General features: G+C 36.4%; 1 protein-coding gene across 1 annotated transcript in view; it reads right to left on the bottom strand.

Annotated features, from left to right (window-relative positions):
- The window catches only part of LOC145691525 (uncharacterized), a 29371-nt gene extending 5290 nt beyond the window's left edge, over positions 1-24081 (bottom strand). The window contains exons 1-4 of the mRNA XM_081766935.1: positions 23959-24081; positions 8130-8879; positions 4117-4276; positions 2142-2297 (exon numbers count right to left, since the gene is read on the bottom strand). Of these exons, the coding sequence (XP_081623061.1) occupies positions 2142-2297; positions 4117-4276; positions 8130-8865 (1052 nt within the window). The 5' untranslated portion in view covers positions 8866-8879; positions 23959-24081. The remainder of the gene's footprint in view (positions 1-2141; positions 2298-4116; positions 4277-8129; positions 8880-23958) is intronic.
- Between the last annotated feature and the right edge of the window lie 285 nt (positions 24082-24366).

The raw sequence follows: 24366 nt of genomic DNA, 5'->3' as shown, positions 1-24366 counted from the left end.
CAATAAAAATACAATTTTGGGTTAATTATTAAGTTTCTGGAAGTCAAGCTTATTTTGGGCTCATTTGATTATCACATGAGATCGAGCCGGGCTCGTGCCTAAATGCTAAAACATATTTCGGACTCGGGTCGGACCTCACATTATAAAGTCACGGGCCGGATCGGGCCCGGGCTAAAAATTCCGGCCCGACTTTACTTACACCCTGTATATGCATTGTAGTGTGATGAAGAGCTGACAATAACCATGAATTGTAACCTTAAATGTGTTTGATGTTTCCGCCATCTTTGTATTTAGCACCTTGATTTCAAGGGAGAAATATTTTTCATTGCATGGTTTTCTTTAAGTTACATGGTTCAACCGTGACCTCAAATATTGCAACATTAATTTAGTTTATTTGACGACATCATACAGCGACGTAAGCCACCTGACAATACACTATTCGAGTGTTACTTTAATTTATTGATATTTTTATAATGTATTGATACATCTTAAAAGTTACATTCCTTGTTTGATTTTAAAAAGCGATATCAGCCTTTTTGGTATGCAATCAGTCTTAATCTTCAATAAAGCAGGATTATCTAGTATGCAGGGGTTAAACCAACAAGTTAAAAGAAAAATTGAGGATTTTTCATAACATATTTTTTAAAAATAAAGTAAAAGTAAAATATCAAGAGCATGGTTTCTTTTTAAAAACAATAAAATTAAAGAAATCATACGAAAAACTAAAAACTAATTCTGTTTTCAAGAAAATTATTTTGAAAGAAATTCTACTTATGTATGACTACAAAGAAAAGCATGGAGTGTTCTCACATATACAATCAAAAATTTATGTTCTTTAAATTCTCATGTAAATCAACTTAGTGATTGTACCTGAGAACGCTACTTATGCGTTTCCTGTTAGAAATATATAAATTAAAAATATATAATTATCTTGAAAGCAGAATTATTTTTATATTATACTAGTGCATTTATTTTACTTGGTTATTTTTTTAAAAGATGATGTTCTAAAACTCTTTATTTTATTTTAAGAAATTGAAAACACAATCATATTCTACGTCTTACTACAAATTTGTTTTATTTTCTCTATTATTTTCTTTTGAAAATGTGTTTTTCAAAAGTATTATTTCTTTTATTTTAATTTTTATTTGAAATAAACAGCAATTTTAATGATTTCAATCTACTAATTTGTTTTTCAAATGTTTTGACTGTCCCTTTCCTTAAAAATGCACTTGCATTATTTACAAGCTAGTTGGCCCAGCTATAGTTAAGTTTTTCTTTTCTTGGAATAATTTAATTAAAACAGCATCGTTCTTAAGTCCAATTAAATTGTTTCAATAATTTTCAATCTGCAAATAGACTGAGTAGTAACATCTCTTGACATCCGGCAGGCAGCGCAGATACTGACGCCTATTATCTTGTCACCTTAATATTACGGATTAACATTCCGCTCATAAAGACGTGCTTCGATATTGTAAATAGTATTTAATATTGCTAAAATAAAATTGTATTATTAAATATTACAATCAGTGGCGTATTTGCGATTTTGTTTCGGGGGGCTTTGCTAACTTTCGCGGGGGTCTTTGCCTGAAAATGTGAAAATTCTGCAAGATATTTTATATACTTTACTATAGTAAGTAAAATTTCGGGAGGGGGCTTAAGCCCGGAAGCCCCCCCCCCCTAAATACGCCACTGATTACAATAATACTGTATATGAATAACAAAATTTAATTTTTGAGAAGAAAGAGTTTAAAAATAAATTTCAAAAAGTATTCAGTAACAGAACAATATTTAATTATGTAAATGAATGACCTAGTGCAGTTATTCAATGTCGTTAAATACTAGAAATTTCCTTAACCCGGCGGCACTGGCGCCTAGTCTTACAGCCCCATTCATTAAATTTACTCGAATTACAATTATTATTTAGTAAAAAATTCAGAAGTTCCAATATGTTATCACAAGGTAATAAATCATGTTCAGAAGTGTGTATTGAAAAATAAAATTTTCATTTTTAACCCCAATCAGAACCAACTGCCATCCACTATAATAGTAACAGGCTACAAAAACAGGAGGCACGAGCCTATGAAATTTGGCGCCAAGCCGCCGGGTTAACCAAGTAGTTAAAAGCGAATGGGTTTACTGACCCTGGTTCCTCCTTCACGCAGCGTACAATTGGGTGATCGTTTCTGAAGCATCTAGAGCGTAAGGTGTTGAAGAATATGTTTCCCACGTTATTGGATGCTTTGGAGCCGTCGTTTTTAAGACATCGGTGGAAGTCCATGTCACATTGGCAGCTCAATCTGGAAAACATAACAAAAGGTATGGTACATAATGCAGTGGTACCTCGACTTACGTCTTAATTAGTTCTAAACTCCTACTCTTATCGTCAACATCTCGTGTCCTAAATCGAAAAATAAAAATGAAATGAAATGTTTAAGTTTTACGTCCCACGCATATGACGGTTAGGCTAAAGGAGACGGTGATGATGAGAGATTAGTGAAAATGGTGGAATGGGAGGAAACGGGAAAGCCCCTAGAAAACCCGCAAGCACAGTGTTTGTCCACCACAAATTCCACATGGCGCAAGCTCGGATCGAAGCAGGGACCCCAAGCACCGGAGGTGAACGCTCTGCCACTGAGCCACCGCGCCCCGTGTCCTAAACCAATGGAGATTCTTTTAGTGCCTTCAACATAACGAAAATTTGAATACAACAAGTGATCTTCATTTCACACTGTGAAACTATCGTAGAGTTCTAAACTATGGGAATTCAATACTTAAATTTGAAGTGGTACATCTATAACTAGTACTTGGAATAGATTAATAACATCAAAAATAGAACCTGTTCCTCAGACGATGAATCCGTAACAAAAAGCCATTACTTGTATCTCCCTCTGTTTTCATTCGATGGCGGTAAAGGTTGAAACCGGAAATGTTTCTAACAGTGTGTTGTGTTTAAGTTCAACCAATTAACTTATATATATATATATATATATATATATATATATATATATATATATATATATATATATATATATATATATATATATATATTGAATTACATTTGTATGAGGTATACAGTGCCGGATTTACGTATAAAGTTAAGGCTTAGGTCCCCACTCGGGTGGGGGTCCAAAATATTTAAAGAAAAACTTTATTGTAATATAATTTTCAAATAACAAGAAAAAGCAAATAAAATAAAACGCACAAACAACAATGGTGTTTTGTCTTGTTATGTACTAGACTGTTATGAAGCAAGTAATAGGACTCTATTTTTTAGCCGAGCTTCTCCGTGGCTAAGCGGTTAGCGTACGCGCCTTTCACGCAGGAGGCCCGGGTTAGATTCTCGGCTGGAGCTTATGTGGTTCGGATTCCACGTTAATCAGTAGATCCATGTCTTATATAGCCTCGCTGCTGAACGGGACGTTAAACTCAAAATCAAGTTAAATCTATTTTTTATCCCCACTTGTAATGAGGTCCCTGTTATCCAGCCCCGCTTATAACGGAGCCCTTGTTTCCAGGAGCGTCATTTCAGATTTTGCTTGGGGGGGCAAGACCCCTTGATATAAGTAAAATTTCTTGTTTTTCACTGATTTACTACTATTCTAATGATAAAATCTATATACATCTTAAACTCAGGTGGGGCAAATGCCCCTCCCTGCCCCCCTAAATGACACCCCTGCTTGTTTCCATGTAGATATCCATTACGATGATAAATGAGCACATAACATATACTCGAACCTAAAAAACGGCGACATTTTGTCGCTGGAAAAGAAAGCTTGACGTGTAAAGAACCCCTAAAGCTTGACGCACAAAAGGAACCCTTTGAATAGCTTAGGGTCCATCAAACCTAAATCCGGCACTGGGAGTACGACCTGTTTACGGTCTCTGAGGGTCTTGATCCGGCCCTGCTTGCAGCTCAGCTTTGCATACGTTCAATCTTCACGATGATGAAATCTTTAATACAATATGTGGTAAAAATGTTCGACTGTGTACTGGTAAAAATGTACTCATAGATTTCAATTGGAAAATAAAATATTAATTTTTCAATTGTTACATACTATATCCATCCATAAAGAATACCATCCAAAACTATTTTGCAATAGATTGCAACTCGAATACCTGGTATACGAATCTTCATTCTTTAGCCCATACTTGGTGTCACCGGATTCTATGAAATCAGGGCACTTATCATGTTCTCTGCAGCACTTGTCTGTCTCTTCGTGGTAGCCGATGTCCGAGTCATTATCTGCTCTGTTCCCTGCACCACACCATTTCGTACCTACAATAATAATAAAATATATGAAAGTACAAAACAGAATCTATAAATTCAACAATAATTAATGCTCTAAACATCCACAAAAAAGGTGGATGATTAACAGTGCTTTTTCCCGTCTGTTAATTAAAGTTCAGCGTCCATTTTCAGCACTGAGGCTATATCAGACGTGGGCCTACAGTTTAAGGTGGAATGCGAATACCGTAATGCGTTCAAATTCCCTTGCTCTCCTATCGGGAATTGATCCCGGGATCACTTCTACCAAAGACATACACACTAGCCATTAAACCAGCGAGGAGGACTATGATCTAGATGGATTTCGATATGATAAAGATTTAGAACATTTGAGTTATGGCATATTTAACACCTCTTGGCTACATGAGGGGATAGCAGTAGTGCAGTTATGTGGATATGAGAACTACTATAGCAGTCAGAAGAGTTTAAAGGATTAAAAACGAAAGAGAAATTGTTTGAAACTGCAAATCCTTTTTATTACTTTAATATTTAGATTAAAGGTATGGACTATCACACTAAACTTTCACTCTCTTATTATACAGTTTAAATCGTATTATCTTGCAATTATTGCTGAAACATTAGATATACGAGGGCTGCTTTTTTCAACTTCTGCTAAGACATCAGGTCAGAATCTTGTGAGATGACGAAACAGGGATAAGACTGTTTATTGCACATCGCTAACCACCTACATCAATAGACACATTCTCTCGTTCAATTGTTCTGGGATAGCAACCTTTTAAATAAATGGTATGAATTGAAGCTTCTATCAAGTGTAACTATTCTAAACTAGGACATGTAATTCGATTCTCCAGGCGTTGATCTGGAAATTTGAGGGATACAATGAACAGCTCAGAAATTGTAATCTACGCCTTTCACTGACCAACGTAATTTTCGCGTTGAGCAAGGTCGTGTGCCGCCATAGATTTCAACCTTTGGTCGCCCTCGTCCTGTATGTCGATGAGTCCTTTAAGCTCTGTGGAGCAGTTCTATATATAACCATTACTTATTAACTTCCTGCGGCAATCCTTACTCATTCGACAATTAAATCGTATTTTGCCTTTCGTCTCGAGAAATCGAATTACATCACTTTGGGTTCTTCGATTACACTTGGTACGTAATGACTTTGGCTTCTCCACTGTGATTGAACGGCAGTCTACCTTGTCTGAGTTGGGGTGGGCAACATCCAATGTAAAGCTTTATCTTATCCCAGTTTCGTCATCTCACGTGGTTCTCACTTTGGGCCTTAGCGGAGGATGAAAGAAATAGTATACTCATATGATACAAAACTATAATCAGGGTTTTCGGAAAACTTCGTTTGAAGAACAGTCATTCACGAAAGTAAAAGAATCAATATTGTAGAGGCGTTAATGAAATATTTAGACACTATGAAATGTGAAGAAGAAAATTGTGTGAGTCATTTTTAAGAAAATCGTCCGAAAAGTAAAAATTCACTTGCAACTGTAAAGTCAACTTACTTATGGGTTTCCTATAAAAGTAAATTATCCCACATTATAGCGCTCGCTATTAATAAAATGTTGATCTTTCTAACAAGAACTCAATCTTACGAAGCGTTTTAAGAAATGCGTGAAAAGAATTATGGTCATTCTATGGTCCATTGGTCATTTGAAGTCACGCTTATACTTGGATAAGGTCCGTTGTGCGACTCTAAGAGAGACTCTGCAGCAATTTGCTTACTTCAATACCTTGCATTTTTAAACGTGTTTTTCTGTTTTGTTATTGTCGCAACTTAACGGATTTAGAAGCGTGGTCATAGATTTTCTGATATAGGTTGTACTGACATTTTGACCAGTTGCCCGTTTGCACAGGGTTATCGTACAGAGTTGAGATTTGTTCTATGTTCTTTTTTTTTAAACAATAGCTTTCATACAATATTCTGCTTGACCCCCGGTTCCATTTGTAAATTTTCAGTTGGACCCCGCCTGGGACCCTGCGAGTGTCCCGGAGACACAAAATTTTCATTCAAAAGGTGCTGGGCTCTCCACACTAATTTGATATGTATTCGCTGAGTTTCCTTACCCGACCGTTTCCGAAAAATCTGACTTTGTAATGTATAGTATGGAGCTCAATTTCTAACTTTTCACGCTTATATCTCCGCAACGGTTGCGATCGAGGATGTATCACTTTTCGTGTTATGTTCTTTTGGGACAAGGTATTCAACGGCCATAGTCTCGACTCGAAGTCAGAGTTACACTTGGATAGGTTCCCTAGTCAGAAAAGAATGATTATAACATACTATATGCTTGTTTATTAAATATTCGTACTGTATTCATTTATGAAATGTAAAACAAATAAATAGATGCAAATCATTGTTGTTATTTTCCAGAAATTTTCAATTTTTCTTTTTCTCTCTCAAGTAAATCACTGTAATCTTTCAGGATAGGAAGAAAATTAGAACCTCCATTTGAAGAATCTCATAGAAACCTTAGGCCTTATGCAGACTCGTTTTGACGTATGATTAGCGTTCTACTAAAGGTCTGACTACTGCAGGAAACATACGTTAGTCGAACTCTTTAGTATGGCACTAATCACGTGCCAGAACGACTCTGCATAAGGGCCCTTAAGTTTAAAATTTGATCCGAATACCTAGAACTGTATGGCCTTTAGATGAGTGTTCATAGGAAGAAGGAACGAACATCCAAAATCCACTTGGGGGGGGGGCGGGTCCGTAGGGAGCAGGCGTGAAGCGTGGTAAGTATGATCGTAAACTAATATTTCCTTACAAACTACAGTAAACGTCTTTCCTTTCCGTAAGCAATTTCAGGTGGCCCTAGCTTTCACCTGAATTTAAATTTATTTCTTTATTTCTAAACTATATCAGTCATTTCAGCCATTATTTACAACCCCCCTACACACACATAATACAACTTTCACGCAGTCTACATGTACTTACTTCTCACGCACTTTTATGTTTGCACCATGAGTTAACACACTGCCTTTGCCTTCGCATACTGTGCATAATAATTTCCTCATGGAAAATTTCGTAGTTAACACACTGCCTTTGTCTTCGCATACTGTGCATAATGATTTCCTCATGGAGAATTTCGTAGTTAACACACTGCCTTTGCCTTCGCATACTGTGCATAATAATTTCCTCATGGAGAATTTCGTAGTTAACACACTGTCTTTGCCTTCGCATACTGTGCATAATGATTTCCTCATGGAGAATTTCGTAGTTAACACACTGCCTTTGCCTTCGCATACTCTGCATAATGATTTCCTCATGGAGAATTTCGTAGGAATTCCATCCCATTCTATCTCCCATTCTTTTTCCTCTGTTTATTCGTACTCAAACATCTCACAGATAATATTCTCACATATTTGATTATTTCCACAGTGCACTATCAAATGAATATTACATATTTCCCTCATAAATTTTATAAATATATAAACGTTTATTGTAAATTGTTACTGAAATAAATATTACCTATCAGACTATGAAATATTGGTAGCATGTATCTAACGTAAACGTTGCGTTATTTCACCTTGACTCAAGCTTATTAAATTTTTATATTATATTTGAGTTGTTATTACAAATTAATACTGATTTTAAACATTTCAGGTACACTAAAGGTTACTTAACCCGTGAAAAAGAAATAACAGACCTGCTAACAAAATTCTGAAAATTAATAAGAATCTGTCTGATTTATAGTGAAACCGGTTTAAATTTTTTACTGATATTATTTGTAGTTTTCCACATAGTTCGTCATTTAGACATTTTTAGCCCTCACGAGAAAGTGAATCTTGGACTACATGAACCAAAAACGACAGTTGAAATGATTATGTTACTTATGGGTTGTAAGTTAAAAGGGAACTACTTTCTTACCTGGATACATGGTCCCACTTTTGCTGTCGTCTTTGCCGCTGCTTACCGAACTCCTATTGTTATTTCTGTTGCTTCCTCCACTGCTTGTGTTTCTGTTGTTCCCAGAGGAGTTTCTATTTCTTGAACGGTCGTCATTAGAAGAAGATCCACTGCCTCTGTTGTCACTTGACCATTCGGGGTCTCTGTTGGATGACCCTGGCCTTCGACCAGTATTTGACCATCCAGATAATGAATAACGGCCGGTATTAGACCACCCAAAGTCACTGTCCGAAGATAATGAATCACGGCCAGTATTTGACCACCCAGATGCACTGTTCGAAGGTAATGAATTACGACCTGTATTTGACCACCCAGATGCACTGTTCGATGGTAATGAGTTACGACCATTATTAGACCACCCAGATGCACTGTTCGAAGATAATGAGTTACGACCTGTATTTGACCACCCAGATACACTATTAGATGAGAAAGACCCTCGACCATTATTAGACAATCCGGACGCACTATTAGATGACAATGAATTAAGTCCATCATTTCTGGACCCGGTGTCAGATGATAATGACCTATGACCAGTACTTGTCCACTGTCGTCTTTTCCTTACATTATCAGACAATGTCGGTGGAATCTCTTTAGATGACCCGACGCTGTCGTTGTACGTGTCTTCGAAGTACCCGAGCGACTGTCCGTTGAAGGTCGTCACGAAGAAAGCGATGACAACAATTGCTTTTGTGTTCATGTTGATCAATAGCCCTAGAACAGAATAAGCTTTTGTTAGACAGAACTTTGGGTATGGAATGAGGTCAGACAAAAGCAATTTGAAACGTGAACATCAATATTCAACATTATTACAAAATATTGGCTGATGTGCTCAAGAGTTAACCTTCTTAAGATGAAGAAACTCTATTTTGCATTGAGGAGCAAGGGACGAGAGTTCAATATTCAAACTGCAATCCAAAGATTAATTGTATCAAGAATATTTGAGTGTTACAAAACCACGAAGTTTCCTTAAGAGTCTTCATCCCGGCGAAATTAAAATACCGTTAATTTTACAGTAATTATGTGATATCTTCAAATAGATAAAAGATAATCGAAATGTGGAACAAGAGCGCCCTAGACAATATTATTTTACATGAGAAACCGTTATCACGACTCACTTATCTGCTTTCGATTTCGAGCCATTTTGAAAATCGGTATTTATTTTCGCGTTTCTAAACAGCTGAAAACGGAAAGCCACTAGGTGACTTGTGATAACGGTACCTCACGCAAAATAATATTGTCTAGGGCGCTCTTGTTCCATATTTCAATTATCTTTTATCTATTTGAAGATATCACATAATTACTGTAAAATTAGCGGTATTTTAATTTCGCCGGGATGAAGACTCTTAAGCATGTTCTAAAACAAAAACAATATCTTTAATTTAACGTAAAACGCTTATGCCCTTTAGGGTAATGTTGATCCCTTTTAGCTCTGATGCTATTTGAAATGTGTATCTATAGTTCAAGGTGGAATCAAAAGTACTATTTATATTATGAGTGCAATGCTCTCCCACGGGAATCAAACAGGAGACTATGTGCACCATTCTTTTATCATGCTTAATTAATCGATTTAGATGAATTATTGTGCACAACTTCGGAATCAAAAGACTACATACAATAGCATTTAACACTCTAATATACCAGGCCAAGGTGTACCAAAGAATGACCCCGATCTTTTGAGTTCAGTGTATAATTTCTGAATTCAGAAAATATTACACAAAATTCGACCGTCTAAAACTGGAGAAACAAAAGCATGTACCTCATAATATTTTCATGCTATATTAGCAGATCAAGGAATACTAGCATGCCAAGTTTGATCCAATCGGATCAGTTCGGTTGAACTCGTACTACAGATAAGCTATCTGAAGCAAGCCCGAAGCAGCAACATGTTTGTGCTGAAAGAAATTCGCCCTTATGGAAACAGTAGCTACTTGACACGAACTGCTGCTAAAAAGAAATACAATATAATTAATATACAAGGCCGTCTCCCATGTATGCAATACTTGGACCGGGCGGGAAGTTTCGAAGGGCAGCAAAATCTGTCATAACTATATATTATTTAAAATATTTCCTGTTTGAAACAGACATCATGGTAATGGTAGTTAAATTTACTAAGTTGACCTTCTATTTCAATACTACATTCATAAATCATGTTTAGGTCGCATTAATTTAAGATCACATTTACAGTGCCAAAGCAAATGGTCCAACAAATCCCAGCATGAATTGCTTGACTGTTGTTAAATATAAGAAATCAGTTCTCGAAGAGCAGCGAACACCTCTTCTATTTAGTTAGTTGATACGAAAACTAGTCTTGTCTTTGTCGTAACTACGTTCCTTATCATTGAAGGTGAGAACTTTTTTATTTTACTTTTTTAACATATGTAGAACGAAAATCAAGTAATAAAGATAAAAGAGCTAGTTGTGCTGAAATTGCAAACTGATATATTGAGATTGAAGCTCGATATTTAATTCTATAAAAAGGATTACCATCTTTCCTCTGCAGACGTGTTTGCTTATCTTTCACTAACATAATAGATCAGCGTTTTCCAACCCTTTTCAACTTGCGGCACACTAAGGTTGTTATTTGGATTTTCGCGGCACACTTACAGATATTATTATTTGTAAATATAAAACACAGCGGTATTTTTTCTGTGATTATTGATCTCCTTCTCACAGAGAAGAAAGCTCTATCACTGGTTTTCCCCCGTGGTAAATCATTATGCATATTTTTCATTGTAATTTAAAAATAGAAAACAATTGCAAATGAAATATTGGACTAAGGTTTTTAAAAATATGCTTTCTTTTTAAAAACTGTGTCCACCTTTTACTAAGAAGAAAGATCACTAAATAACTAACGAACAAACAAATCTCTTTTACTTTTAAAACACAATTGTAGGTAATTTGTCGAAAGGATTGAGTGATACTTTACATTTTCAAGTTACGAAATAGTCTGCAACAATAAAAAAGCAATAGTGGTCATAACAATGGTAGCAAATACTTTTTTCAACATTAGAAATGTACAGAAGAGTAAACCGGTATGGATTTTAAAATTGTAGATTCATAGTAATGTAAAATACGAATATACACTTTTCCCTACGTTTTGCAATTTGATTGCTATAAAATTAATAATTTTGTTTCGATTCCTCGCGGCACACTAGGAGCCATTCACGGCACACCAGTGTGCCGCGGCACACTGGTTGGGAAACGCTGTAATAGATTATTATTTTTAAAAAAACAGACACAACGAGATTGTATTTGTAGTGTTTACGTCTTTCTGAGTGTGAGTGCTATTTCCCTGGCCTTTGTTGTTCATGATGGAGTAGTATGCTTAAAATCTTGTCTTTTAATTTTTTTTTGTTTCTAGAGAAAGGGGAGTCAGAAAATTGCCTAGGACCGGCCCTGCATGCACCGCATAATATTTCCGTGCTATATCAGCAAATCAGTCTACTACCGTGCTATGTTTGACTCAATCGGATGAGTTCGGTTGAACTCGTACCATATACGTGAAGCTACCTGAAGCGAAACCAAAATAACATTTTCGTGCTGAGAGAAATTGGCCGTTACGGAAACGGTGGCTAATTGACATGGACTACAGTCAGAAACAAATACAATATATACAGGGTGTTTCAAAACAACACCGACAACGTTTGGGAGGTGATTCCTGACAGCAACATAAGACAAAAAGTTTAGACCATATTGGGTACACCAACGCTTTCTTTCGGAGTTTATAGGCCGTCGAAAACATGAAAAAAAAAATTAACTTTAAAGGTCCATAGCTGCAAACCTATGTGACCTACCGTAGTCAAGTCAAGATTTCACTTAGGAACTAGTATGTGCCCAAATATCTATGTTTCAAAATCCTGCGGTACTTCCGCAACAATTTTTATAGAGGTAGTTGGAGAGTACATGCCCGCATCCAAACTCCCAATATAGAAATGGCTTCGTAAGTACTTTATGATTCTGAAACATGTACTTTTGGATAGCGCAAATATTACTTCGTAAGTGAAATTCTGACCTGACTATGGTAAGTTCCATAGTTTTGGAGCAATAGACCTTTAAAGTCCATTTTTCATGTTTCCGGCAGCCTACAAGTCCGAAAGTAAGCATTTGTGCACCCGTACTATTTGTCTTGAACCACCTCCCAAACTTTCTCCGTGTTGTTTCGAAACACCCTGTATAAATGGTTTACTTGTGTTATTTCATATCCACATAAAATAGAAAAAGCAACAATCCTTAATTATAGTATTATTATTTAAGCTCTAAAATCATAGAGCACTAACTACATTTTCGCCGATTTCTGAAATAATTTGCATTTCACGTATTTCACATGACCTTATGCCACAACAAAGTAAGTGAAAAAATTAACACAGCAGCCACATGGAGCCCACTTCCCAAGGACAATAGTTCATGACAAAAAAATGAAACTGAAATCTTTAAGTTTTACGTCCCACGGTTATGTCGGTTAGGCTAAAGGAGACGGTGATGATGAGAGATGAGTGAAATGGTGGAATGAAGAAAGTGGAAGGAAACGGAAGAACCCCGAGAAAACCCACGAGCACGGTGTTTGTCCACCACAAAGTCCACACGGTGCGAGCTGGAATACGACCAGGCCCCAGGAACGTTCTACTACTCAGCCACCGCGCCCCCTAGTTCATGTGAAGTAGCCCTGTTTACGTAAGAACTAATTCTGCACAGTACAATAGAAAGAAATGCTTCAGGCAGCCCACATTCTGTAGTGTCCTGGTTTTTTCAGGGAAGCAAGAAAATAATTTTTTTTGTATCATTAAAGTAGCAAACGGATTCTATTCTTTATGAATTTCATTATTTAATGTGGAATAATATCAAGAGAGATGATTGCAATACTCTGTAAAGTAATATGGTATTTATTTGGTTATTCCAGACAGCCTGAAGGAACAATTAATACTTTAATCATGAACAGTAGCGTACGCAGCAGGGGCGGATCCAGGACCTACTTCTGGGGGGGCGGTGGGTTGTTATACTGCTACTTTTAAGGGCTCCAAACTTTTTGATGGGTTTTATTTATATATATAAAATAAGAAAGTTTCCTCTTCTGGAGGGGAAGTGATCGCCCCGATCGCCCCCCTGGATCCGCCCCTGGTACGCAGGAATTTATTTAGGGGGGTCCAAACTCAATATGAGAGTATTTTGTATTAAAATTCTTAAAATTCCCCCTAAAATTAGTCTAAATTTAAACGAAAGTCGAAATTTTGGGGAGAAGTTGCGGACCTCCAGAACCCACCCCCTGCGTACGTCCGTGATCATGAACAATGCATCAAAAATGGAAAAATAAATCAACTGGAACTTATTTAAAGTTGCCATCCAGGAATTAGCATACTGGAACTTAGGGAATATTATGGAAAAATTTTAATGAGGTGACTGACCTTCGAATTCCAACTTCGGAATTGCGAAATAGGTATTATGTGCTCGATTAGTTAATATAGTATTTTTCACCACTTGTTTCCCACAAACTGAGAAATTTCTGTAAATCGTGGTCTTGGAGTTGTCTCTTCCTTTTAAAATAGGATTTATACCAGGTTAATACGGTCACTCAACGTAGCTGCCTTCTACGCTTGCTTTACTTTGCTTTTACCTCATAATAAAATATCTTTACCTGTGACTGCCTTAAATAGTTTCTCCTGTCTTTCCAATTATCTCCAATATTCATATATTCTTCACTAGTATTCCTTACACTTTTTCCTTCGATGTTTATTTTCATACATCCAGTGATGCTAGTTTCAACAACCGATTCTCTCTCTCGTAGGATATATGAGAGAGAGATATAGTAGAAGATAGATATAACTCTTTTAGGAAAGAAACCATACACGATAAGCAAAAGCATTCTTTTTACTGGATAACTTAAGTGACTAGTAGCGACCTACTACAAGGTGGTGTGACGAAATTATGTAGCCCTGCGAATATTTCGGAAAAGACTTGTCCAACATAGATTGTTGTCAAAAGTATTTGAAAGACCTTCATCCAGCAATGGATCGACGATTGTTAATAATGGTGTACCAAATATAAATACCCTCAGCAATTCACTCATGATACCAGTTCTCATTCTTGATATCTGAGCACCATTCTTGTTACCTCATGCGCGCGCGCGCATGTGTGTGAGTGTGTGTCTTTATGTCTGGGTATAACAAACGGTTCTGCGAACTGAAAATATTTTAACAACCGGTTTTAGCGAACTGGTGTGAACGGCCTGAATAGCACCACTGGATACATTTATTTTTAATTCTTCTTCATACCCACTTTTGAGGAAAGCCTTTGCTCACGTTCTTCCCTCTGCACTTATAGTAACAAACACCAAGTATTTTACAAATAACAAATAAAAAGCATAACTTCGTTCATTTTTGATAGCGTTCTACTAACTCTTGTTTATATATTCTATATTTCTCTTTCTTGTTTTTAGTTTTACTTTCGTATATTTACAAACATGTAATTTTACTTCACTTTCTTTTTCAAACTGATATGAAAAGGATATATAAATTATAGAATGAAAAATATGCGAGTGATTCGTGTAGCATAGTCTTTAAAACTCACGCCTTTGGTTCAGGGTTCAATTCCTGGTGGGGACACTCGGTCGAAAAGGTGTAACAGCTTTTTCAGACCAACCGTCTTGAGTGAGGTTTTCCTGGGTTTTCCTCATTTACACCAGGCAAATGCCGGGATGATATCTAATACATAGGCCCCAGGCTTCTTCCTTTTTTCCCTTTCCCTGGAAAATGTACTCGCCGAGGGACGTCATCCCTCATATGTATGAGGGGCTAGCATGGCCATAGATGCTGAAAGCCTAGAAATCCTATGCGAACAATAACCCAGAGAGATCTGATCGGAGTCTTCCTCTAGTGACTGTAGATGGTAATAAGATGTTGTAATTACAAGTCCTATATTATCACATTATTATTATTATCATCAAAGTTCACGGTTGGATATCAAATTTCACTGTTAGTTTTCTTGGCTTGTGGATATGTATAACTTACATGTGTTTTTGTAATAATCCGAACTTCCAACATACGAGTATCAGTCTTCTAGACTTTCGTAAATAACTATAAAGATGATCCTAAATCTTCGAAATAAGTACAGATAACGATCACTAAAGTTCATAATTGACTTTTTGAGAACATGCTGGCCCTAATTGATATATCACATGACCACTTTTCCATTTAATAAAATAATATATATATATTAGATTTCAAAATGGCAGATTTTAAGATGGCGGCGGAGGTTCATAATCTACTTTGCCTATTCTTCTTTTGCCAATATGTGATACTACCACCGTTTGCATTGTCTATCTTACACCATTTTCACGATTCAACAGTTTATTTGATGTATTTCAATAACATAGCATAGCCCTTTCCCCACCAACTTTGACCCCTTCCCCTCCGTTTCTTATGGCGCTCAGCCGCTATAACTTGGCACTTTCACATATTTTCACATCCTCTATCAGGCGCACTAAGTCTCACCATCCAACTCGATTTATCCATTTGGACCCTTTAGTTGTCAGGCTCTGTCATAAGTAGCTATCTGACAATTCAGTGTTTTTTTTTTTTTTTTTTTTTCTGACCAGCACACTCATAAGGCTGGTTCTTCGAAGATCACCATCAGATGGTGACTAGAACGAGTGTATGTGTATAGATATTCATTATCCTATGTACTGAGGACCATGCTTACAATAAATTATCAAATTATTTCTTTCAAAGATCGGATGATGATTGCACACAGATACTTTTGTCATTTCGAAGCGTTACGATCTTGAAAGAAATGAAATTTCTTGTTTTAAGTCTGATGGTTATGCTCTTCAGACTAAATGGAACGAACAACTAATAAATGTAAGTGATTACTAAAAAATGTGGGTGAAATTAGAAAGTGGAGGGAAACGGGAGATCCAGAGAAAACTCAACATCACTTGGCCTGCGATGGACTCTTGTTAATATGTTGTCTTCATGTTTCGAATTGTCGTAGAGGTGACTCGTCAGTTATTTTTTATTATAAGTGTTGAACTTAAGAATGTTATTAAAGTTTTAAGATTGACTTCTGTTTTTTCCACTGTAATGATTCTACATTCCAAGTAATGAGCAGAGCATAAATACCTAAATGACGTTAGGCGAAAAATATCAGTTCGGGTTCTGGAAACAAGCCTTGTTGCTACAGTACTGTAATGATTTTGTCATGTGAACTAAATAAGATTGTTACTATAGTGATTATGATTTTTAAATTGCAAAATTTTGCAATACATTCTATGGGGACCACACGATACACTGGTTGCGAACCACAGACCTAAGGTGTACAGCTACAGAGATGTAAATTCTTAAATTTCTGTAATTCATATCCTATTTCTGCTAAATCGTTTTACTTCCAGTAGATGGCACAAACGTTCAACTTACTGCTGCCATCTTTTGGAAAGCAGATGACTCTTTTCAGGAATAATACGTGGAAAATAAATGTAGTAAAACTCGAATTACGCGAACTGCAGTCATTTTAATAATAAAAATATATAGTTCAGTGCAATTAGACCAAAAAAGGGCAAAACCCGCACATTTAAAAAAAAAAAAAAAAAGACGAAACTTTTTCTAAAGTGATCATGATACTCTATTCAGTAACTCAGAGAAAATCCCAAAAAATGCCGCGTCGGGTTTGGTCGCTATGGCTGCCATATTGGATAACCGATTTCCAACTCCAAAAGTTTTCGTGCAGACATAACATTCACTTTAACTGATTATTATAATACAAGTTGTAAACACAGTAGAGATATGAACCATACCATGTTAAAAAGATAATTAATTAGTAGTTCTTACTGTGTGAAAATTGAATAAATTTATTTTCCCATAAGGGAAAAAGGGAAAGTCTATAAAATTTCTCAGAACAAAAGTGAAAAATTGAGTTTTGGATTTTTTATTACAACAATGTAGGGAGAAAAATCATAAATATGCACAAAATTATTGGCTACATCCTTCTTAGTAAAACATTAAAAATACATAATATTAATAGGCCTATTTGCCAAAAACTGGGATTTTGAAGATTCATATAATGCATTAAATTCCCTCTTGATTCATATTAAAGATTTTCAGGCTTCAATAACCTCTACAAACCTAAATATTGGCTTCTTTGGTTGGGGAAAGGAAAAACGGAAAACTTTCGATAACACTGTGCAACACGAAATCTGTCCTTTACATGGAAATATGTTTTTCTTGTATTTTTGCATGAGAAAATCAAATCTGTGATTACTTTTGTATATCACGTAAAAATTTTGTGAAACATTGAAAAGTTTGAAATTTTGTACTGTGAAATCCCGTATTTTTACGGGATGTGATGAAATATGATCAAATTTTGGTTTGGTTATTGGAATTTAGCGTACCTTTTTAGCAGCGAGGCTATATGAGACGTGGGCCTACAGTTTAAGGTTGAACCCAAGCCTCCGTGTCGTTCAATGTTTTCCTACCGGAAATCAAACTCGAGACCCCATGCACCAAAGGCGCACATTCTACCCAGTAGATCAGTGGAGAGGCAGAAATGTACTTAAAAATTATTGCATATGTAATATACCTTACAACTTACGCTCATTTAAACATCCAAACGACAATTTTTCTTCTTTACAGAAGGAATACGCTGTTTAAAGAGGGGTTCTCATCCCCCAATTTTCTCCTACTGCGTAAGAGTCTTTTTCTGCGTTATAATAGGAAACACTAGTTTCTCATATTTCTCCTCACTCTTTATCTTCATTTCAGGTAGTAGCCCATTAACATCTAGTGATAAGCGAGTTCAAATTTGTGTTGCCTAACTCTGCTACCAGATGTTCTAGCATTTGAGTATTTTTTGGTTCGATTCTATTGTTAGTTACTGTGTTTCGTTTCGAGTGGTCGGATTTGTCGCGTTGTGTCTTTTTGTGGTACTGTTTGTTGCCCATCTGGGTTTCAAGAAAGTGCTGAAAATACGCTTAGTTAAATGCAGTGAAGTGCATTGTTCCGTGCGTCTAAAAATAAACCCAATTTATTTTATGTGTGTGGTGAAATTACATTTAAAACTCATAAAAGTAGCCTTACGCCTTTAGTGAAAAAGGCTTATGAACTGTAGTTTGGCTGCAGGGTTGGAGATCTTGGGCCTCACACATATGTTGCACTACGTGCTCCAGGAATTTGAGAAGCTAGCTACAAGGAAAACGTATTTCTATAAAATTTGCTGTTCCTATGATTTGGCGCGAACAAATAGATCATCTAACTGACTGTTGCTTTTATTTGACTGATGTAAAGGGTTGTTCCTCTAAATCTAAACATAAGATTCAGTACCCTAATTTAAAGTCAGCTATCCGACCAGTTTCCCACAGTGAAGATCTTCCAGTACCTAAACCTACAGAACATTACATTATTGATTCGGAAGAAAATACCTCAGACGTTCCAAGCAGCAGAGATTAGACTTTCAGCCTTCTACGTCCCAGTCAACGTCACCTCATTTGATCACACAAAAAGAGCTTAACAATCTTGTTCGAGACTTAAATCTTCCTAAAAGAAAAGCGGAATTATTGGACTCCAGACTTCAAGGTTGGAATCTCTTAGCTCAAGATGTTAAAATAAGCTCCTTTAGAAAACGACAAAGTAATTTTGAAGACTATTTTGTTAAAAATGGAGGCATTGTTTATTGTAAAGATGTAGATGGCTTATTTCAGTATTTAGGACATGAACATAACCCCTACCGAGTGGCGCTTGTTTATTGACAGCTCGAAACTAACTCTGAAGGCGGTGCTTCGCTATATGGAAAAGTTTCACCCATCCGTTCCTGTAGCATATGTGGCTCATACAAAGGAGACGTATGAAATTATGAGTGCGATGTGGACTTCATTGAATATAAAATGAATATATTCAAATGGCATGTGTGTGGAGACTTAAAAGTTATTGGTGTTCTCACAGGAATGCAACAAGGATACACCAAATATTGTTGTTTTCTATGTGAGTGCGATACCCGTGACATAGCAAACCACTACGTCCGTAAATATTGGCCTCAAGGACATGATTTCATTCCTTGCAGCAAGAACGTATCTCGTACACCAATTGTGAACCCTCAAGACGTATCTTTGCACTACTACATATCAAGCTTGGGTTTATGAAGATTTTTGTTAAAGCACTAGATAGAGAAGGTATTGCTTTCACGCACCTTAAGGAGAAATTTCCAAACTTAAGTCAGGAAAAATTAAAGAAGGAATATTTGTTGGTCCACAGATTAAAACAGTCATGTAGGATGAAGACTTTGAAACTAGTCTCTCTGAAATTAAGAAATCACCTTGGCTGTCATTTAAATCGGCATGTTCAGGTTTTCTTGGAAATGTAAAGGATGAAAATTATAAAGCTATTGTTAGTGACATGGTGTGAAGATTTCAAGTCATGGGATGCAACATGTCATTAAAAATACACTTTTTGCACTCACATCTCGACTTTTTCCCTCAAAACCTCGGCGCAGTAAGTAATGAGCACGGAAAACGGTTAAGGACATTGCCACATTTGAAAAGCGTTAGAGTGGAAAATGGACTGAAAGTATGCTTGCTGAGTATTGCTGGTCTATCGTCAGAGAGCCTCCAGAAGATGTCTACAAGCGTAAGCGGCCAAAGAAAGTATTTTAAAGGGTAAGTCAACAAAATTTAATATTAGTATAATATGCTTTCCTAGCCTACATTGGATAGCAAATATACATAAACATGTAGATTTCGTATAATGTGTTTTGGTCTACCCAACAAAACGTGACGTAATAGAACATTTTGGTTTTTATCAATGAATTCAGCATCTGCCATTTAGTTAAAATTACATAATTTCATTTGAAGGACAAAAAAGTTTAAATTTGTTCCACAGTGTAATTCGAGGGAAATGAGGAAATGTTAATATAGAACCAAATTTCCATGTTGAGACCTTTTCTATTGATTGTAATATTGATTAAATTGTTAAATAACGCATACTTATTCATCCACTTAGTCATCATCATTCTATGGAAGGCAATGACAAACTACTGTGGGTTTACTTTGCCCTAAGACCTTCGGGTCAAAGACCTGCATTCAGGAAGAACACTACATCATCATTATCATCAATTCAGCTATGATCCTGTTAAACTAGAATCTATTTTACTAAAGAATTTCAAAAGTTTTTAAAACAAAGCTACTTCATAGTCAGGCAAAGTGAGAAGTTTTGGTGCTGAATTTGGAGTAACCTGACAACTCAACAAGCTTTGATGAGAGCTATAAAAAGTAGTGGTAGCCTCACCTGGAGAGGAGGAATTTTGCTTCAACTATTACTACATTGGTTCATTCCATGCCTGCATATTCAGGAATAGTGGAAACTGTGGGGAAATCCATTGATGTTATCAACGCCTTCTTTGAACAACATGTTGACTTACGAGAGTCTCGTCAAACTCGTGACGCAGAAGATGTCTCTGTTTCATTAACTAGCTCTGAGAACATAAACCATTCGAGAGATCATACCCATTTAGACTTGCTGTGATGAACAAGATTGAAATTTTTACCAAAAAATCCCTTTCACGGGATTTTCTCGCCTTAGATATATGATGGAGACAAGTGAATGGTACCGCCTGAAAGGCAGTTCTATTCTGAAGAGAATGATGTGCAAACCATGACCCTAGGGTAATTAGGGATGTCTGAGGGAATGTTTAAAAATTTCCCTCTGTATACGGGAATATGGGACATTGTCGGTATATATTTTTTGGGCGGGCTTACTTTTGCACCTGGAAAATTAGAATTGTGCATAAACATTCAGCCCACCTAGCAGTATTTATCAGATTTTTTTCAGATCTCTGCGTTTAAACAGGGAGGGTCCAGAGGGGCTAAAAGTTGAAAAAAAGGATATTTATACCCCAAAAATCCATTTTTTCGGGATTTTCCCGCCTTAGATACATGATGGAGACACGTGAGTCATACCGCCTGAAAGGCAGTTCTAAGTTGAAGAGAATGATGGGCGAAACATGACCCTAGGGTAATTAGGGATGTTTCAGGAATTTTTTTTTACCTGAGATCATGGTGTTTTACGGTAATTTGGGGCATGGTGGGAATTCCTGATAAAATTTCTCCCGCCCTTAGTATTCAAGACAGAAACTTGAAATTTGGCACACACATTCAGTATACCAAATACTATTTATCAGAATATTTTTTTAGATGGCTACGTTCACACAGGGCCGCTCCAGAGGGGCCCAAAGTGCAAGAAAAAAAATCCCTCCGAAATTTTCCCTTTGACATCATTTTCCCCGCTCCTGGTATATGGTATGAGCACGCAGGTGGTACCATTTGAAAGCCAGCTTCATTCTGAAGAGAATGAGGTATGAACCATGATCCTAGGATAAATAGTGACGATGCAGTAGCTGCTTGACTGAAAGTCTAAAAAATAGCCCAAAAAGCCGGGTACCGGAAAGGGTTAGGGACGAGGGACGAGATTGGAAAACGTTGATATACACATTAAGTTATTTATATTGACGAGTCAATGGACTAAGTTTCATCTTCTTTGCTTGGATAATTCGTGAGGTTATATTTTTGGCAAAAACATTGAATCCCTTCCATCCATATTACAATACGTAATTTTTATATAAAATAATTCCCCCTTATCACTTGCTTTTCTGACAATATTAGTTTCTTGACCAAATTTCATATTTCTATTTATAGTAGTCTGACGTAAATATTCATGAATGGTCCACTTTTATTCTTTCATATAATAATATACGAGGGTGAGTCAAAATGTTCCCGCAATTTTGTTGCAGCTCTTTATTCACACAATATAAGTACACATCAGCTTAATCGCCTACAAATTAGGCACCTTCAGAACACACGTACAATTGCTCCACCGCTCCTGTCATTGCTAGAAACAAGGACAAGAATCCTCTTTTGGTATCTTTCAAAGTTCAAATGTTTTGCTCTCTTCTGCGGTTGCGAAACGAGTATCGGTGACATTTCCTTAAAACACTGTCACCGTAAGCTGTTTCTAAGACTATTAAAGCACATTTCCCGGTTTTGCACATGAATTTGATATTTTTGTGCGTTGTTCCAACTGCGACATTGCTCTAACCAGGCACATAGCCAAGATTTCGTAATACGGGGGAGGGGGGTGAGTCAGTGACATGAAATACTGTGATTGTCACTGCAGGACTTGATCATTCTAGACTATTTTACTGGTAAGATATATTGGTTCGTTTAGTCAGGATTTTGTAACTGGGGGGTTGGGGGGTTGGGGGTGACATGAAATACTGTGGTTATTACAACAGGAGCTCGATCAATCTAAACTATTTTACTGCCAACATACAGTACATTGGTTTGTTATGACAATAAAATGAGGATATGTTAGTAAGTATTTTAATAACAAACTATGAAGAAATCTCGAGTAAAAGAATATAAAAAGTATTGAGAAAGGTTTTACAATACCTACGTTCCTTTTTCTGTTCATTCAAATATAGCAACTTTCTTTTCATTATGACCTCAACTATTATAAAAAGTACATATCCAATAATGTCTTGTAAAATATTTTATATTACCTGCGTTCCTTTCTCTATTGAATCAAATGTTAACAGAACTTTCTTTTCACATAACTTTTTGTTTTTATTATTCCTTCAACTTGTCTATTCCAAATGACAAATTAAAGCACTGACGAAAAATTTTATTTTTATCTTTTTTTTTATTTTTAACGCTAATTCTTTCTTTTTCTCGTTTCTTTTTGTTTTATCCTTCCTTAATTTTTTTAATTTCTCGTCTCGAATGGGGGTCCGGACCCCCTGGGCCCCACTTGGCTACGTGCCTGCTCTAACTGATCACCATACACTCCTCCGTTCAGCTACGCTGCCTACTGCGACCTGTTCACACTTGTTAAATTCATAATTAGGTAACCTAAAGACTGTATTGTATATACAAAGGTTCCTTATGATTGGATCACTAATACTGAAACTGCAACATCATTCCGGGAAGTTTTTGACTACTTCTAATACATATGTTTTGGCAGAAATTTCAGCTATTTTGACATTGAATGTAAAAGAAAGAAACGATAGTTCGCTTGTGCATTAATATTATGCATAATAACATTCTGTTTCTTTCCGTCACTGTTTAAAGTTCAGTGCATGCGGATGACAGGTATTTCATGTGTTCTTTACCTTTGTTTTTGCAAATAGCTGATTATTAAGACAATATTGTATTTCCCAGTGTAAGGCTGACTCCTGAACTTCACGCTTCTGTGCAGTGAACGACAGAAATAGTGCGAAATCCGAGCTTTATCTTCTAAAGGCTATGCTTCACTGTCGCTCTCTTATGTCAAAACTTCACGATGACTAGCCGTAGTCAGATTCATCTACCTCGTCCAGTGTTGCCAATCTGATTGTGAGACGTTACGAAATCCTATGTCAAGAGGCAGAAATTCCCATTTTGCTCTTGAATTTCAAACGTTATACTGACTTAATTACATAAAATTCAAAAGTTATAAAATATGAAAAGTGGAAGTGTTGTATGTCACTCATTTTCTTCAATACATGAATGAATTATCCGTCAATTCTGGTATTCTAACATGAACACAATGTTGCCGCCACAATTTTACTTGGGTAGGAATCGAACCAGGGACCCCGAACACCAAAAGAAAGGAATCTACCACTAAACCACTGTGTCCCTCTCACACAGTGATAGAAATATGATATAAACGAAAGAGGTGAAACATGAATAGTTCTTTTGAATGCCATTAGAAACAACTTTCTTAAAACAAGAACTAAGGGAAAGTAATCTATTTTGTTATTATACGAAAAAGATCGAGCTTACCTGTCTTAAAAGAAACAATTTCAAAACGTGCTGAAAATAAATTGAATGGTGTCACAGCTAGCACTAAATGATGGAAGTAGTTGATCGCTGTTTTTGTGTATTCATTATTATCGCGAAATGGAAACCGCTTTTTAATCTATTTCAGAAAACAAAAGAAGCTATCTTTAAAGAACCGCACTTTTTCTCCTTTGATCCCCAATTTCCTGTTTTGTCAGTGCTTTTGGTCACGCCTTCAGCTCTCTTCCGGTGACAATGATAATACAAAAACAGTAACTTTTTTTTGTTTTTGTTTACTACTATTAATGATAATCTAGAGATTTTGTTGTTGTTTCGTAACAGAAGCAGAATTTTTCATTCACAAATAGGAGAAGGAAATGAAACGAGGTTGAATAGGGGCTTTCCTTCCGT

The sequence above is a fragment of the Thermobia domestica genome, chromosome 8 (genome assembly GCF_964235325.1).
Source record: "Thermobia domestica chromosome 8, izTheDome1.hap1.1, whole genome shotgun sequence".
Lineage (NCBI taxonomy): Eukaryota > Metazoa > Arthropoda > Insecta > Zygentoma > Lepismatidae > Thermobia > Thermobia domestica.
Note: the sequence above shows the minus strand (reverse complement) of the source record. Positions and strands in the feature narration are given on the sequence as shown.